This window comes from Hemicordylus capensis, chromosome 6 (genome assembly GCF_027244095.1).
Source record: "Hemicordylus capensis ecotype Gifberg chromosome 6, rHemCap1.1.pri, whole genome shotgun sequence".
NCBI classification, from domain to species: Eukaryota; Metazoa; Chordata; class Lepidosauria; order Squamata; family Cordylidae; genus Hemicordylus; species Hemicordylus capensis.
The window spans coordinates 4262132-4280107 of NC_069662.1; the positions used below are offsets into that span (position 1 = coordinate 4262132).

Below are 17976 nucleotides of genomic sequence, written 5' to 3' on the forward strand. Positions count from 1 at the left end.
AAGAAGACTATGTGCAAGCCCCAAAGGATTCACACAGCTTCTTGACGATTGGCAAACTAACTGGGACACAACACATGGCCCTTGTTTCACAGGTCAAACACAAAACCAACTTAGATATATAGTGCATTTGTAAGGGGTGGGAAATTAAGATCTATAAATATATGCATTGTATACAATGCATAAGTCCTGTAATATGTCTAATGTGTCAGAATGGGCTTCCGCGGAGCTGGATAATAAGTTCCTCACAAGAAGGTGTATTGGGGTGGGTGGGGGAGAGTTTGGTGACAAGTCTTCCAAATGTTAAGGTAACATTGCTTTTGGAACAGATCTTTCCATTTTGGGAACAAACTGTGAAGGGGAGAGCTCTTTTTCAAAGCTGTTGTTCCAGGATTGGCCCTCTAGGTCAGGTGACAGAATGTCCAGGCTGACTGGTCCTGCGGCCTAGATGGCACCCTCAGAGCACAGAATGGAGTCTTACCAACTTGGACGGGAAAGGAGCACTGGTGGTCCAGGAAGTAAAATGTCCAAATCTGATAGTTGGGAGCCCCATTTTGAGACCCCACTGCCCACCCATGCATCTCCCAGACCCATAGCTCTCTATTGATTAGTCTTCCTGATCAAACCCCAGTTGATTACAAACTTAAAGACAATGAGCCATTCCACACTCCCCTGCTGATCCCCTCTCCTTTGTGGGTGACTCCTCCAGATCCGCCTCCTGCCCCACTGCTGGAAGTGGATCCTCCGTCCGGAGAGGTGAAAGAAGGGGATCCTCTGCTCATCACTTGCTTGGCCAATGGGAGCAACAAAGAGAGAAGATTCCATTTCAACAAGGATGGGGATGAGATCTCCTCCAGCAGTGGAGGGTCTCTGAGGAGCCAAGGAGAACCAAGGGATGCCTCTCCAAACTCCTCTGTCAGTATTCAGCAGGCCAAGCCCAGCCACAATGGGGAATTTACTTGTAGCTATGAGGAAGAAATGGATGGCCGATGGATCTCTTCCCCCTGGAGCCAGAAGGTGAACATCACAGGTGAGCCATCTGGGAGGGGAGGACACCTAGTGGTCAGCTCTAGCAGTGGGAGAATCTCCCAGAACCTCCGAATCTCCCCAAACCTCCGCACCTCTTGTCTATGTTATTTTTTTTAATCATTTAAGAGGGTATGGCTGTGTGGGCCACAGAATAATAATATTTTATCAACCACATGGATAAAAGCATGTGGTTTTCCTCATTGGCATGTAAATGCCATCTCTTTCTCCTCCTGAGATTTTTTATGGTCAGCTGGGAGCAGAATCTACAGGTGCTTTTACATGGGCAGTTTGCATGAGAAAGGAATGGATGGGGAGAAACGGAGAAGGAGGGTTATTTGGCAGGTAGGGGATGAAAGAAGATGAGGATGTGCTCTTTAAAGCTATTTTAAAGGCAGAGTTTTTGAAAAAGGTATTTTAGGGCTTGTCTTCACCATCACCTACCTGCCACGCATCTTTAAGAGGCTATGTTAAGAGAAGTTAAATAACACCCAATTCCACTCTTTTACTTTGCTCTTCTCAGTTTTAGTGCAAGGTTCATCTATGCAACCGCTGGTATACGCATGGCTGGCTATTCCACTTCTGATCCTGACGGTGGCTCTCGCTTGCTATTGTTGGAGGGAGAAGAAAAAGAGAGGTATGTGATGGGGCATGGGGCACCTCCTTTCCTTTCACAGCCCCAGAGGATGTTGCAATGAGGCAGTGGCTCCATTTTGCTTTCAAGAAGAGAACTGCCAGGGCTGAGGCATGCTGGGACACCGGACTCTCTAGCTGGGCTGGATTTGGCAAAACAATATGCTGGTTCATGTGATCTGAACTGGGGTAGGAGATGCCTTCTACCCTAAATTCGGAACTGCACATGCTCCATTTGCCATTCATCTGTGAGTAAAAAATGGGGCCAGTACACTCCCTCCCACCCAGCAGCTGTATAGGGGTGTGCACAGAACCGGCTGGCCCAGTTTGGTTCAAGTCCAGACTGGACTTGCACCAGACCGTACAAGTTCTATCCAGCCCACATCAACCCCCACCCCCTGGTCCGGTCTGTGGGGGGGGGACGGGGCGGGGTCTGTGAATTTTTTAATTTTTTTTTTAAAAAAAAAACATTTTAAATACTTATAGCCCCTTCGGGCCATTTTCCAGAATGGCCGCCACGCATGCGCAAATGACCTCTGCAAAGCCGGAGGCCATGCCAGGCCTTGCAGAGGCCATGTACGCATGTGCAGCGGCAGCCAAAATGGCCACCGCGTGCCTCAAAAGAGCCGGAAATACTCAACTTACCCGGCCGCGGCGGTGATTTGAGAGGCCAGCGGGGGGACGAGGAACCTTCACAGACACACACACACACACACATGTGGCCTACAGGAAGCGCTGCCCCCCCCCAAGGGGCTACAGCTATTTCAAATATTTTTTAAAAAAATTAAAAAAATTTCGGACCTGTCCGGAGGTTCAATTCCAGTCTGGATGGAACCAGTGGGGGCAGGCTTCGGTTTGATCCCGAACCTCCAGACCGAACCTCCAGACCGCCGGACCAGTCCGTACATCCCTACAGCTGTACCCAGGTCTTTAATTAGGTAGGCAGAGGAGCCCCCCCACTCTGATGCTGTTGCTTAGCACCCCATTACTGTCAATGCCTCATCCTTATTTTTAACTCATGAATGATGGGCAAACGGGAGCGTGGAGGAAACAGGAGTGTGGATTGGCAAATGAGGGTAGGAGGAGGCATCTCCTACCCTATCAATGGTTGTGAGAACCGCCCTAATAGATAACCAAGATGACAGCATAACACACATTCATTCTTGGGCCTCTTTTATCTCTTCCTATTTTATTGTTGAAAGCATCAAAACAGCTGCAAGAATCTCATCCACAACAAAACAAGCAGAAAGCAGAGCTGGACTATCTTAGAACATTGGCGACCCCAACAGCAACTCTACCTCCCAAGGTAACTAGATGGATTCATGTTATGTGTGATTTTTGCTGTATCCATGCCTGGACTTGGTTTATCTCAGGGATTTCCAGCCTTGGGTCCCAGATGTTGTTAGACTACAACTCCCATCATCTCCAGCAACAATGGCCAAGCACTGGGAATGATGGGAGTTGAAGACCAACCACATCTGGGGACCCAAGTGAGAACGAACCCCTGACTTATTTTAGTTTAAATCAATTAATATGTGATAGCTTTCTCTAAGGAATCTTCAAGACTGCAGTTCAAAGATCCCCCCCAGTGCATTTATGGTATACAGGGCTGTTCCATAGTGGGTGGAAGGCCCAGAGCAAATGAGAATGTGCATGGGGCCCTGGCCACACCCACTGATGCTGGCCACACCACTCACACCGATTCCAGAGTCAGAAACAAGAGCAGACTGCCTTCTTCGCACACCCCTTCATCAGTCTCTCCTGGCCAGGCTTGTACCTAGTGAACTGGCTGATGAAGGGGCATACCAAGGAGACAGATATTTTGGCCCCACCTCTAACACTGGCATCTGTGTGAGGGACGTGGACAGCATCAGAGGGCCTGACCAGGGCCCAGTGCATTTTCTCACCTACCCTGAGCCCCGCACCCACTACAGAGCAAGAGCCCTGGGTACCATCAGTACACTTCTCCCTGATGCCAGTGCTCTGCTTCTCTCGTCCCTTTGTCAGCATCTCCCAGCTTTCAGTCAGTTCGATAGATGGAGAGGAGAGGAGGGGCAATGATCTGGGGCCTGGGCAGGTGTGGGGTAATGGCATAGGGCTTGGGGCAAGTGCCCCAATTCCGCCCCCACAAAGGATGTGCCAGATGGTGTATCATTGTTCTTCTAGAATTCACTACTATGAGATGTGTCGATGGCCATTTGCTTGGGTAGTTTTTCATAACACATTCACAGAGCGTGACGCTGCCAAAAGTGTTAGTCGGGAAAGCTAAACCTTGTGGGCTCCTCGTGGAATCCTTGAGGGTAAGAGGTGAAAGCTACACCAAGTTGCTTGCTAACATGCTGTCAAGGAGACTCAGGGATTTTGAAATATCCATGCTTGAGTGCAGGACTCTCCAACCTGGGCCCTCCTGCAGATGTTGGACTGCAACTCCCATCATCCCTGAATAATGGCCGCTGTGGCTGGGGGTGGTGGGAATTGTAATCCCAAAACAGCTGGAGAGCCAGAGTTGTTGTGTGGTCCTGCTTCAGTGTCACCCTCCACACCTCTCCTGCTTTCCCAGGACTCGGACGTCACCTATGCCCACCTTGCCTCCTGCTTGCCCAAAGCTCCCACAGGACCAGCAACAGAGGATGGACATAATCTGGAGGAGGAGGTGTCATACAGTGAGCTTCTGTTTACACGCATCAACAAAGCATCAAAATAAAGAGTTCAAGGAGCAGGAAGAATATACAATGGCGGGGGGTGGGGGTGCTGGTACTGCTTTGCTAGCCCAAGCCAGAGACATGCAACCCTTTGAGCCTGTTAGTGCAATACGGCTGAGAGCATCTTCCATTGAAATCAGCAGGGGGTTTTTTCAATAAAAGTGAATAAATTTCAATTAAAATGATTAAACATTAAACTATCCAAGTAAGGGGATGGAGAGAAAGATGGGGCAAAACATCTTTAAAAGAAATTGAGAATATTTGCTTTCCCCCTCCAACATGTGGTTTGTCTGTAGCCCTTTGCTCCTTTCTTAGTTTGATCGTACACAAATCTATGCTGCGGCCACATCTGGAGTAGTGCATGCAGTTCTGGTCACCGTATCTGAAGAAGACATTGCAGAACTGGTGAAGGTGCAGAAGAGGGCAACCAAGATGTTCAAGGACCTGGAGCACCTTCCTGATGAGGCAAGGCTACAACATCTGGGGCTGTTTAGTTTAGAAAAGAGGCAACTGAGGGGAGACACAATACAGGTCTATAAAATTATGCATGGTGTGGAGAGAGAAATTTCTCTCTCTCTCGCATAACACTATAACAAGGGATCATCCCATGAAATTGATTGCCAAGACACTGAGGACCTACAAATGGAAGTACTTTTTCATACAACACATAATAAACCTATGGAATTCTCTGCCACAAGATGTGGTGACAGCTACCAGCCTGGATGGCTTTAAGAAGGGCTTAGATAAATGCATGGAGGACAAGTCTATCCATGGTCACTAGTCTGAGGGCTATGGGCCACCTCCAGCTTCAGAAGCAAGAGGCCTCTAAATCCCAGTTACAGGGGAACAATAGCAGGAGAGAAGGCATGCCCTCAACTCCTGCCTGTGTCTTCCAGCGGCATCTGGTGGGCCACTGTGTGAAACAGGATGCTGGACTAGATAGGCCTTGGGCCTGATCCAGCATAGCTTTTCTTATGTTCTTTCAGGAATGATCCTGCGCTCTGCCGGGGATTGGATTGTGGAGGCTGAGCAGTGAGTGGATGGATGGGTGGGTCACAGGCTTTGGCGGGATGTGGCTTGGGCTAAATATGGCATTTTTGTCCCCTCCTCTGTCATTGGGGCCCTTCCACATGGCAGCAAACATCAGGATATGTGAAGTTTTCCTACAAATTATAAGTGTGAGTTTACTCACTGTTCACACACTCCCAGACTTCCGTCCTGGTCTAGCATGTTTTTTGCTGGATCACCTGCTGGCCAGCTCTTGTGGTCAAGAAGAACTAATCCCTTTTGTATTACTCCTTTTTCTGGCAAATGGAGAAAAGGGAACTCTCCTGTGGAGCAACCAAACTGGCGGCCACCCATTTCTGGGCACGGTTCGTCCCAGAGTGTGGTCTAAGGGCACCCGATACGGCCACTTTGCTGAAGCTAAGCAGGTCTCGTGTAGTCATTCCCTGGATGGGAGACCCACATATGCCATCTCTGAGGATGGGGCTGTAGCTCAGCGGAAGAGCATCTGCTTTGCACGCAGGAGGTCCCAGATTCAATCCCTGGCAGCATTTCCTGGTAGGACTGGGAAAGACTCCAGCCTGAAACCTTAGAGAATCACCACCAGTCAGCATGGGCAGATCAACCTCTTTGCCGCCCATAGGCAAACAGGCTTTTGCCACTGCGGGGGGGGCGCAAGGGGAAGTCCCGCCCCCCCACCGCTTTGCCTCTAAATATCACCGCTGCCGGCGGCGAGATGGGGCGCTGTGTCGGCGCCTGGCTGCAGGGAGGATGGTGGGGTGAAGAGGGAAGAGTGCCCCACTTTTTTATTTGCTGCTCCTCAAATTTTGCTGCCATAGGCAGATGCCTCCTCTGCCTTAATCTGCCTCCGCCAGTCATTATAGATGATATTGATGAATCATGGCTAGATGGACCAATGATCTGACTCAGCATAATGCCGCTTCCTATTTTTCTTTGTTCCTCTACCCTTTTAAAGCTTGAAGGAGTTCCTCCTACTAATTTTGCACCAGCTGGGGTGGGTATGTTCATCCTGCCCAGCTGGGACTTGACCGATGAGCAAGCTCCCTCCCTCTGACCTTGCCTTTATCTAACACATGGTCAGATATCAAGAATGTACACAGGCCAATAAGAGGCTTCTCCTACCCTAGTCCCAATCACGAGGACATCCCTTTATAGTGTTGTTTCACAATTAGGGAGGAGGCAAGAGAGTGTCCCCTGCTGTTAACCCCACCCTGAATCACACAACCCTAGGCTTCAGTGCAAATTAAACTTTTGGTACTTTTAAGCTGTGATCTGGAACATTTCCCATTGAAATAAACTGGGCTTATTTTCAATGTGTGGTTGGATAACAAATAATAAATAAATTAATTAAAATAATTTAATTAAATATTTAGACTGGAATTTCCAGGCAGGAGCTGGAGGAAGAATAGTTTTTAGACTCTAATCCTAGGGGGAGATGGGGTGGTGGTCAGAAGGGGATGTATGAGGTATTATTTTTCCAGTGGGGGTGAGAAGAAAGAACAGGCGGAAGAGGCTATAGCGAAATTTCACTATAGATGTGTTCCTCCTTTGTGGAGCTCCCATTTTTGACATGGAAGGAAGTGGAGCTGGTGGAACCAAGAAGCGTGTAAGTCGGAGTAATTTCCTGGAAGACAAAGATGGGGGAAATGTCATCAGGGACTCATCTGGGAAATCCACAGAGCTTGCATACGTGACAATTTTGAAACTCACCGGGAATTCAAACTCAGCTCCAGAATCAGCACCTTTATCACCCTCCTCCTTTGATGGATCCCCAACTTTTGAATCCTGAATTTTGGATTGAGGAAGGATCCCTGAGTTGCAGCCCACAGGTGGCGATGACTCATTTTCTCCCTGTAGAGCTAACCATAAAACAACCTGTCTCCTTGGGTATCAGTGACCGGACCTTTAACCCAATGTCACTTTCTTTTATCTATGAATCTTTGACTGGCCAAAGATCCTGGGTGAGTGGTCGTTCAAAAATATATAAGGGCCTAAGGTTGAGAATATCTGCCCAAAAGGTTTGGCATGATCCTTTGGGAGCAGACAATCCTTCAAGTATCCAGTCCTAGACCATATAGGGCTAGATTGGTTTAGACCAACTCTTTGAATTGTGCCCAGAAGCAAAAGAGTAGCCAGTGTGGTTCCTTCAGTACTGGCAAGATCTCTTCCTGAACATTATTACTGGTTATCAAGCCGCATCAAGAGAGGTTTCCAAACAGTCTTCAGTGCAGCCGCATGTAGACCATGTGGCAATAGTCTAGAAATAACAAGGGAGCCCTATTAGGGTTCGAAATGTACTATGGCAATCAGACTCGAGTAAAAGTGATGGTGCCATTTAAAATATAGTTTTGTGCATCTAGCAGCAGCCTGACACAACACTCATTCAACACTTTCCCATTCATCATGATTACAGGGATTTCCATGTTATGATAGTTGGTCGATTTTTTCTTTCCAAATTTTCCAGAATTAATGCACAAATATTTTATCTCAAAAGTAAGCAAGCTGGATATTTTAAATAACTAGTTCATTTCCTTCAGTTCTCAATGACAGAATGGATTACTTGGGTTTTTTGTGAAATTTAAGAGTTGCCTTGAATGACTTACATATGCACTTTAAGAAAAGCTATCTCCTGGTCTATTTAAATATAGCTGTTGTAACTGAATTTCAAACCTTCAGATTGTAAGAGGGCAGCAAGTTGGTCACATTAAGGATTGAGAGCTATTTTCTTGCTCAACTAAATTGTAAGTTACGATTGTTTCAGTACTCATGGGAGAGGATATATTTCGTTATATATGGTATCAGGAATTCTTTAAAAAAAATTGCAGTTCTAAGACTTACTAGAGTCATCTCTATGCAAGTTTTGCTTTGGCTTTTATGAAGTATATATCTAGTACTTTACATGAAAGTGATTACTCTTCTTAAGGTATGATTGATGTATATATTTAGTGGGATGTTACGTATATTATGATTTTGTTATACATGGGTGTGCATTTTCTACATCATATGTTCTTCTGTTTAATGATTCTTTTTTTTTTTTAATAGAATTTTCTTAAAACATTGTTTAGCCTGTTTTCATCTACTTGGTGTAATATTGCATCTATGCTGATGAAGAATTTAAAAACGTTGTTTAGCACTACATGTTATATTTAATGTAGTTTTTTGCACCTTTGCCACGTGGTGTCCTGACTTTACTGAAATGCTAAAAAGGACCTGGGTGGGTTCAACCCGATGTATGAAAGGACCCAAAAAGAAACCCACCACCATATAACAGCCTAAAAAAATAAGTTTTGAAAATATGGATAGAATTTTCAAAACTATCCAATTTATAAATGGTGGAAATATACATTACCTCCAAACGCCATGTAGTAAAAAGACAGTATAAAGGTAAATATTTAATAAATAATCTCTTCTAACACATTAATGTGGACAATGTATAGAAAAAGGTAAAAAAAAGTAACAATAGAAAACATAAATTTAGAGCAACAAATTTGTAAAATGAGAATTAACAATCGGTCTTGCTGCTGAGATCCCCAAAATGAATATGCAAAGAATATCACAACCTGCAAGTCATTCTTCAGTCAACCTTCTAGGTATCTAGAAGTCCAATAAGAACTGAAGGATGATTCCGTTGTCCTTAAGTCAAAGGAAAATATGTATTCTGTATCTTATGGGGTGTTGGGAATTGCAGGTCACATATGGGGAATGTCCCTCCTTTTCTACCATAGCCAAACGCATTTCGGCCTACAATGGGCCTTCCTCGGTGACATTATTATCAAGGAATCCTTGAGGTTCTCCAAGTAGTAGCTAAGCTCTCATGTGGAGCCAGGTGTTTGATTTACAATTAATAAAATTTCAACTTTCTTTACTATTGATTTGGATATCTTGCCAGCATGGCCATTTGCTTGTAATTTTTATGCCTTTGCCTTAGGATGTTCTGACTTTTAAAGTAAAAATAAAGTTGTGCCATCGAGTCGGTGTCAACTCCAGGCGACCACAGAGCCCTGTGGTTGTCTTTGGTAGAATACAGGAGGGGTTGACCATTGCTATCTCCCACACAGTTTAAGATGACACCTTTCAACATCTTCCTATATTGCTGCTGACCAATACAGGAAACATACCAGCAGGGATTCGAACCGGCAACCTCTTGCTCCCTAGGCAAGTTACTTCCCCACTACACCATTAGGTGTCTTTCTGACTTTTACTGATTTTACTGAATACTATACAAATTGTTTTGATAAAATGTGTATATTAATAGTTTCATGATTGTTGATTTGTTTGTTTTCCCCAAAAAACATCGTTAGTACCTGGACTCTTCCTTTGTTCCCTGTGTAGACTGGCGAGGCTTTTCCTGGTATGGGGATAAAATGATGGGGAGAAGCTTCACCTGCTAATATATAGATTTCTCTATGTCAAGTTGCTATTAAAGTCACAGGGCCACAGTCAGAATCAAAACATGACAGAAAGCATCTTTCTTGCTCTTTTGTTGCCACCAAAAGTTTCTCCCAGGTTTGCAGAGTAGGCCAGAAGACCTTGACACTCAGCTCTCCTTCCCGCCCCCCACCCCAAATACCTTTCGGCTTCCTCTTGTAAAGGCAGGCAAGAAGCACCAGGAGAACGAGGGCTCCTCCTCCACCGCATCCAATGGCCAAGGGGAGAAGCAACGATTCTGCGCAAGAAAATGGTTACTCGCCAGAGGTCTGGAGGAGCCATAGATTGGACTGGTTTAGTGGTGATCAGCATTCCCTGCCCTCAGAGGTGGCTCAAGGTACCTTTTGCCCTGCTAACTGAGCAAAGAGGCACCTTTTTAATGTGGTTATTCTCTTTATTTAGTAGGGGGAGAGTAACTGGCCCTATCCACCCCCAGCACAGTACCTCCAGTGACTGTTGCTGGTGTCTGTCTTACATTTCTTTTTAGATTGTGAGCCCTTTGGGGACAGGGAGCCATCTTATTTGTTTGTTATTTATCTGTGAAAACTGCTTTGGAAACGTTTGTTGAAAAGCAGTATATAAATATTGGTTGTTTTTGTTGTTGTTTGAAGTAAAAGTAAAGTGTGTCGTCAAGTCAGTTTTTACTCTTGGCGACCACAGAGCAGTGTGGTTGTCCTTGGCAGAATAAAGGAGGAGTTTACCATTGCCTCCTCCTGCGCAATATGAAATTATGGTGCCTTTCAGCATCTTCCTAGATCACTGCTGCCCGATATAGGCATTTCCCATAGTCTGGGAAACATACCAGCGGGGATTCAAACAGGCAACCTCTGGCTTGATAATCAAGTCATTTCCCCTCTGTGCCATTAGGTGGCTTGCTGGTTGAAGTACTACCATCCAAAGTAGCTCTTTCCCCATCATTCTTGATTCTCTACATTCTCCCCCTCCCCACTCTTTCTACCCACATCTCAGTGCCTATCAGCTGCTAGGCTATTAGAGTCTTCACATCTACATTCACCCTCCCTCCTTATCTAGTCCCTGAGAACCAATGTTCTAGGGTGAATGTACTTAGTTCCTCTCCAGTCCCACACACAGCGCAGCCTCCCAGCTGCTCATCCAAAAGGCTTGCTCTGAAAAAGAAAAAGGTCTCACCTGTCATCACTGAAACAAAGGTAGAGTTGCTTTCCAAGGAGAGGACCTCTCGCCCAGATTCCAGAACTTGGTAGCTGCAGTAGTAATTTCCAGCATCTTGTGGAGATAGGCGCAGGGTGACCAAAGAGGGAGGGGGGTTGCTGAGATGAAGCTGCCCTCCATTCTTGAAGTACAAGATCCTTGACGTCCGGTGCTTATGCTTATCGGGAGCTGAGCAGGTGAGATCTACGGATTCCCCACTGGTGTAGACATCTTGCTTTGGGGTCACAGAGAAGACTGGAGAAGGAGGAGGGTCTGAGAAGCAAAGAGAAGGAGCACAATGAGAGGATGAGGATCAAAGGAAGCAAATCTCTGTTGCCAGAGTGCTGAGCACCTTCATCTCGCAGGAATTTAGGGCATGCCTACATTGCAGGATGTTTCCACATGCGGAAGCTGACTGAGGCATGGCTGTTCCACAGTCAAGGGGATGAGGAATTACAGCTGTGGTACCAGGCAGCAATTAAGATAGTGCTTATGTAATTAAAAGTGAGCCTTTTATCAGATTTATTTGCAGTCCACATTATTGGTGCTGAGTTGGGGAAGCAGAAGGCAGGGAAAAGTAAGATACAGGTGTGTATGAATTGAGGTCTGAACCGGTTCAGTGCCACTGGGAGGGGAGTGTGGAGCAGGAGCTTAAGGAAAGAGGAGAGCAGGATGAGGTCCACCAGCATGTGGCACTTGGGATGAGCATTGCCCCAGCAGGAGGTTGCATGGGATGGAGGAGAGCAGGAAAGGACCTCAACCCTCACTGAAAAACATGGGAGGAGTTGCTCTCCAGGGAGGGAATCTCTAATCCAGATTCCAGAACCCAGTATCTGCAGAAGTACCTTCCACCATCTTGTAGAGACAGGTACAGGGTGACCAGAGAGGGTGGGTGTTGTAAGTGAAGGACTCTGCACTGCCTCATGCTGCAATGACAGAGGGGGACAGACTATTGAGTCAGAGGGCTAGAGGGGTCAAGACATTGGTCATCCATTCTCTCTACTGCTCTGACACTATCCCTTTGATATGTAGATTGCTACTCTCAGGGACTTACTTACTTCCTGCCTCTCTCTCTTCCTCTTCCCTTTCTTCTCCCTAATACACACGCTGGCCTCTCTCCCTGCACCATGTGTGCAGAGATGCAGACAGCATCTCTCTGCATCCAGCTAGCTAGCTAGATTAGAGATTCTATCTCTCCACTTTCCTATCTAGAATGGAGTTCACTAATAAAGACTCCTTATATTGATTTGAAACTATGAACTGGCTCCAAGTTTCTTTTGGCTCTTAGCAGACACGCAGTGTTTTGCCTCAGTGCACTCTGCTGTAATAGAAGGGTATCTCTTACCCGAGAGACATCCCAATAGTGGGGAAGTAATGAGAGAGTGCTCCCCTCCTTCCTTGAAAAAGAGGATCCTTGTCACACAACACTCATCATGAGCTGAGCACCTGAGATCTACAGATTCCTCACAGATATAAACCTCTTGCTTTGGGGTGATGGAGAAGACTGGAGAAGGAGGATGGTCTGAGAAGCCCAGAGAAAAGTGGGCGGTGGGGGCAGAAAAGGGAAAGCTTTGTTGGCTGAAGTGCTGACCCCCCCCCCACCTTCTCTCAGGAGCTGATTCCACATTAAGGACCCTTCGGGACACTCAGGCATTGCTGCTCTACAGTCAGGAGGAACAGGGGGGATATATAGCTGCAGTGCTAGACATCCCTTAAAAGCCTGCAACACCCATCCCCACAAGAAAAGATTGCACCACTTTGCAGTTGCCCCACAGAAAACCCCATTTTCCAACTAGCAGTGGACCCTTACTATGAACATGGATATTTACACACTGCTCTTCAACAAAGGTTCTCACAGCTGGTAACTTAGAAAAATGAAAGATAAAGATTGCTCCCTGTCCCAAAAGGGCATCACAAAGATGGAGAGTGAGAGAGAGCCCAGTGGGTGGTGATGGTGAGGGGGAGAAGAGCTCTTGTGGAAGTGCTTGGTGGCTGGGACCCCTCTCTAGACACAGCCAGGGAGTCAAACTGGAGGAGCCGGGTGCTTTCCAGTTAGCTGCTCAACAGCAGCAAAATGCTTCCGTTCAGGCAAATCTCATTTGAAACTTAAACAGAAGGTGCAGCAGTCTCGCGCAAACTAACCCCGCAAAAACAGCAACCTTTTTATGCCGGACATACTACATCATAGCACTATATCACAGCGATTTGAAACAAGGCATCAGAAATGTGAACGGCACCCTGCTGTCAGCGTAGGGACTGCAGTGTCACTACACAGGACATATGGAAGCACACTTCAGAGATCCACCGCAGGGTGTAATCTGGAAAGCGTCCAGGAGGGGAGAGTTTCGGGAGGGAAGCAGGTGTCCTGGAACAGGCTTCCTAAGGAACCACTTTCCAGAAAGAGACTCAGAGCTCCTAGAGGCAAACCCCTGTGGGCGGACCGAAGAGCCTTGTAAGACTAGTGGGGATGGTAATCACAGTCTCTATGGCATGTTTCAGTCTGCAAAGTCTTTCACCATCATTTGCAGCTGCCTGATCTGAGATGCTGACGGATTTCTCCTCCTCCATTAGGTGCCCCTTTCACTCCCCATCCCCACTTGTTTTCTCTGGGAAACTAAGTTGCCAGGGGGCACAGAAGTCAGAGAAAGGTATAGCAGCAGGGGCAAGTGAAGCACCAAAGGGAGCTTCCTGGCTCAGGACACACAACCAGGGATGGCCCCTCTGACCTTTGCTTTTAACTGACAGACGGTCCAATATGGGGAGTCTCCGCTCCTGAACTAGGGTAGGAGGTGCCTCCTGTCCTGTTCTTTATCATGTGGATTGCCCTGTGGTGCATTATTTTGCTCTTGCTTTGGGCATGATGAGGAAAGAAAGCAGAAGCAGAAAAATATCTCTCTTCAGAAGTTCCGTTGCAGAGTATTGACTCCCAATGGATTTGTATAAGTTCCTCAATACTGCTGATAGCAGGTTCTGGAGAGGTAAAGTTCTGCCATCGAGTCAGTGTCGACTCGGGGCGCCCACAGAGCCCTGTGGTTGTTTTTGGTAGAATACAGGAGGGGTTGACCATTGCTGTCTCCCGCGCACTATGAGATGATGCCTTTCAGCATCTTCCTATATCTCCGCAGCCCGATATAGGAGCTCCCCATATTCTGGGAAACACCATTTGGGGGTTGAACCAGCAACCTCTTGCTCCCTAGGCAAGTTACTTCCCCACTGAGCCAAGAGGAGGGTAATGAAAAGTAGGGAAAACACATAAAAGGGGATAAGAATTAATCCCACATGCCTAAGTGCTGCACCACCACCCCTTCAATTTCCCTGCCCCACGGTTGCTTTTAGTGGAAAGCTTCTGGACAGCCAGCCCCAGATCTACTGCATGATGCAGAATTCAACCCTTAGATACTGTAAGATCTCTTTTACAAACTCAGAATTTTCTTCTCCCAATTAGGGAGAGAGCATTCAGAGGTTGCAGATCTTTTCTCTGGTTCTGGTTAAATTTCTGCTACCCCCGAGAAGACACACAGACAAGAGATAGTTAAGAAAATGTATTCTCACCCCATTCTTTGCCAGTTTTAGAAGACAACAGCAAAACACAGCTCTCAGGACGCAGACACTGCTCTTTTCCTCTCATAAACCTTACAGTGGTCTAACAAAATAATAAAATCTATTCTGTCCGGAAGGAATTTGTCTGTGGGTTCTGCTTTGTTTCCTCCACAACCACCATACGCACAGGCTGTTCTACTGCGTCTATACAGCCCTATATCCTGTCATGATATCACCTCCTTGATTCTATCCCCCTTGTTCAGCTCAGTATTGACTGACTATTAATTGGCTTCATACCTTTGACCTATAAATCAGTTGATCAGACAGTCTTAGGCCATGAATCACTTAATCTTTGCACTCGAAAGCACAACTTTACCTTTTTTCTGAAAAACCTGCAGAATCAGTCTGACAGGTGCAAGTATGATCTCATAGGCCAAAAGAACTTAAAATTTCCTGGTCAAGGAACATAAAAAATGCCCCTTCTAGGGTCTAACAATACAAATATGAATTGGTGTTCCAATTATGACATTCTCTCTCCCCCCACCCACCACCACCAGATTTAAGGAGACTTATACACAGTTCAGCTTTCTTGGTTTCTCCCAAGGAATACTTGGAGGTTTAGTGGGTTTGACACTGTGAAGGCAAATGCTGAGATAAAGTTTGGACAATATTGTTGACCCAATGCTAAGAGCATCCCAGAGTGCTGGTTCAAACCTCTTCCACAATTTGGTCTTAATTGTCTAATGAGGCAAGTGTGTGTGTGTGTGTGTGTGTGTGTGTGTGTGTGTGTGTGTGTGTGTGTGAGAGAGAGAGAGAGAGAGAGAGAGAGAGAGAGAGAGAGAGAGAGAGAGAGAGAGATTAACAAACAGAACACTCCTCACCAGTGACTGAGAGCACCACCACGTTACTCTGTGCAGACTGGAATTCTGTGCCATTTTCTTCCTGGTAAGAGCAGCCAAATTCTTCTCTTGGCCTCAGATGCTCTGTGGAGACCTCCAAGGTGTTTCCTGACTGTTCCCTTATCTGCTCCCATTGACCATCTGCAGCCTCTTTATAGAAGAGGAACCGCCTTGCTCTCACGCCTCCTGGGAGGGAGCATTTAAAGTGGAGCTGCTCTCCTCGGACGAAGACCCTGAATTCAGGGGACAAGGACAGGGTGGGGGCTGGTGGAACTCCGGAAGTCACCTGGGAATCTGAGGAAGGAAAGGAAGTGCAATAAGAATGCCTTTTAGCCACTTTCACATGACCTCCTCCCTGAACTGTGCCGTAGGCACTGGACCCATGGGTCCACTTTGATTTGGGTCTCTAATGCAGCCCCTTGGAATACAGAATTTCTTGCACGGGGGAGCTGGACTGACCTCTGCAGACCCAAATCATCTGCCTTCCAGTTCTGTCCCTTTCCTCATAGCCCTTTAACTCTCTTCCTGCCCCTCGGTCAGTTTCCTCTTCCCGTCCTCCTTTTCGGCAACTTTATTGGCAATATTGAAAGGGACACCCTTTCCTTCCCACTTCCCTGCCAGGGCACCCTTCCTCACTGGCTTACACTTTATGTCTGCTACCTCCCAGCTCCTGAACTCCAAACATGGAATTACCCAGGATGGGGTAAGTGCCTCAGTGCTCAACACAGACACAAAAAGATGAAGAGGAGCAGAGCAAGGCACAAACTCCTCTTAGGAGGACACATTGCCTCTAGACTTCACTCTGCTCCCATTTTCTGCCTCTGTAAAAAGAAGTCTATAAGGCTTTTCACATAACTGAAGACTGGGTAAGACCAGTCTCCTTCCCAGCTTTGGGGGCAGGGGCGTAACTATTATTAGGCAAGGGGAGGCAGCTGCCTGGGGGGCCCCATGCCTCGAGCCCCCCCCAGAGGCAAGTCACATGTGAAGTGTGTGTGTGTGTGTATCAGCGAGGGGCCCATTTTAAAATTTTGTTTCTGGGCCCACTCCAGCCTTGTTACGCCCCTGTTTGGGGGCTGTGCACACTCCCAGTTTTCAAATGTGTGCAAGAAAACAACCAGGTAGCAAGAGTCACAATTCTCGGAGCAGAGGGTGGGATGCATTTCTCACTCAGTTTTTGGTCATGTGAATAGCCCTATTCATAGGAACATAGGAAGCTGCCATATACTGAGTCAGACCCTTGCTCCATCTAGCTCAGTATTGTCTTCACAGACTGGTAGCAGCTTCTCCAAGGTTGCAGGCAGGAGTTTCTCTCAGCTCTTATCTTGGGGATGCTGCCAGGGAGGGAACTTGGAACGTAGATGCTCTTTTCAGAGAGGCTTCATCCCCTAAGGGGGATATCTTGCAGTGCTCACACATCAAGTCTCCCATTCATATGCAACCAGGGCAGACCCTACTTAGCTAAGGGGACAAGTCATGCTTGCTACCACAAGATCAGCTCTCCTATTCACATGACCAGATGGCCAGAGTGTCCCAAACCAATGTTTGGAACCCTAGATTGGATCCCTGTTTTGTTACCTGAAAGAGTTGCCATGCAGGAAAGAATGGAGCATAAGCCTGAAACAGAAAAGAGAGAGAAGAGGGGGGCATAAGAAAAATACAGTCAGATCTTTGGAGATTGGAGAACTTTCTCTGCATTGTCTAGACAGCAGTTCTGAAATTTGGTTTCCTGTTGGGAGGGGAGGGAGGGAGGCAGACAAAGCCACCCAAATGAAAGATGCTTGAGAAGGAGAACAGATAACTCAGAGGAAATTGCTGAACGAAAAGAACAGTAACAAAGAAGAAGGAATACAGAAAGTCCTTAACTTAAGGTAACCTGAGTTCAGGCAAATGATGCTGAAGAGGCTTGAAAATGGCCCCCTTGTTTCAACTTCTCAGCACTCAGCTCAGGCTCCCATTGTCATGGAGACTGGGAGTCCTAGGAGCAGCTGCTGCTGTGTCTGAGGCTGTTGAGGTGGGACGGGCTGACTCACCCACCCAAGAGGCTCCCTCTGCAACCTCCTCTGCTGTGGCTTCCTCCTCCAGGCTCAGCTGCTGCATTGTGACAGCGAGTGGGAGAGAACTTGACCTGTTCCCAGCCCAAGTTCCCTTGCCTGCCCACTCTCCTTACTTCTCCATCTCACTGTCGCCTTGAGGGAGGAGGAGGAGGAGGAGGAGATGATGGAGAAGGGAGTCACCCAGCTGCCTCCTTTCAGCTGATGAAAATGTGATAAAAGGTCAGGAAGCAAGTGGGTGTCAAGGGCGGGCCAGCTTCCAATTCTTCGCCATGAACTCCTTTGCGGCGTATCTGTACATCTGTGCCTGACACACACCAGCCTTGATAGTAAAATATCCAGTTAGCAAAATATCCTGCCTTGGGTTAGAAACCAAAACCTCATTTTAGGTGTGTTCATGAAACCAGTATTCCCAGTTTGGTTTGAGTCCAAATTGGATTCGAATGGAATCAGGCATGGTCGGTACACCCCCCGCCCCCCGAACATGCCCCCTCAGTTTGGCTT

At 46.9% G+C, this 17976-nt stretch overlaps 2 protein-coding genes across 5 annotated transcripts in view; one reads left to right on the forward strand and one right to left on the reverse strand.

Annotated features, from left to right (window-relative positions):
- LOC128331901 (B-cell receptor CD22-like) overlaps positions 1-6080 on the forward strand; it is a 34879-nt gene extending 28799 nt beyond the window's left edge. For both annotated transcript variants that reach the window (XM_053265928.1, XM_053265929.1), the window contains 4 exons: positions 707-1027; positions 1547-1660; positions 2859-2962; positions 4217-6080. In XM_053265928.1, coding sequence (XP_053121903.1) covers positions 707-1027; positions 1547-1660; positions 2859-2962; positions 4217-4360 — 683 coding nt within the window. In that variant the 3' untranslated portion in view covers positions 4361-6080. The remainder of the gene's footprint in view (positions 1-706; positions 1028-1546; positions 1661-2858; positions 2963-4216) is intronic.
- Positions 6081-6727: 647 nt separating this feature from the next.
- Positions 6728-16019, reverse strand: LOC128331902 (uncharacterized). 3 transcript variants are annotated; one of them, XM_053265931.1, is made up of 7 exons: positions 15881-16019; positions 15404-15715; positions 10962-11255; positions 9955-10050; positions 9689-9732; positions 7095-7243; positions 6728-7008 (listed from the first exon to the last, which is right to left on the reverse strand). In XM_053265931.1, the coding sequence occupies exons 1-7, from the start codon at positions 15897-15899 to the stop codon at positions 6810-6812; spliced, it is 1113 nt and encodes a 370-aa protein (XP_053121906.1). In that variant the 5' UTR covers positions 15900-16019; the 3' UTR covers positions 6728-6809. The 3 variants fall into 3 exon arrangements, with proteins under 3 accessions (XP_053121906.1, XP_053121905.1, XP_053121907.1); XM_053265930.1 differs by having other exon boundaries at positions 9689-9771; XM_053265932.1 differs by lacking the exon at positions 9689-9732.
- Positions 16020-17976: the final 1957 nt, after the last annotated feature.

What these genes read in the sequence shown, in the direction of transcription:
- LOC128331902 (XM_053265930.1), bottom strand. An exon ending in GGTGGTGCTCTCAGTCACTG is followed by an intron (nt 11,256 to 15,403) that starts GTGAGGAGTGTT and finishes TTTGCTTCTCAG; the next exon opens with ACCCTCCTCCTTCTCCAGTC. An exon ending in CTTTGTTTCAGTGATGACAG is followed by an intron (nt 10,051 to 10,961) that starts GTGAGACCTTTT and finishes TTTCTTGCGCAG; the next exon opens with AATCGTTGCTTCTCCCCTTG.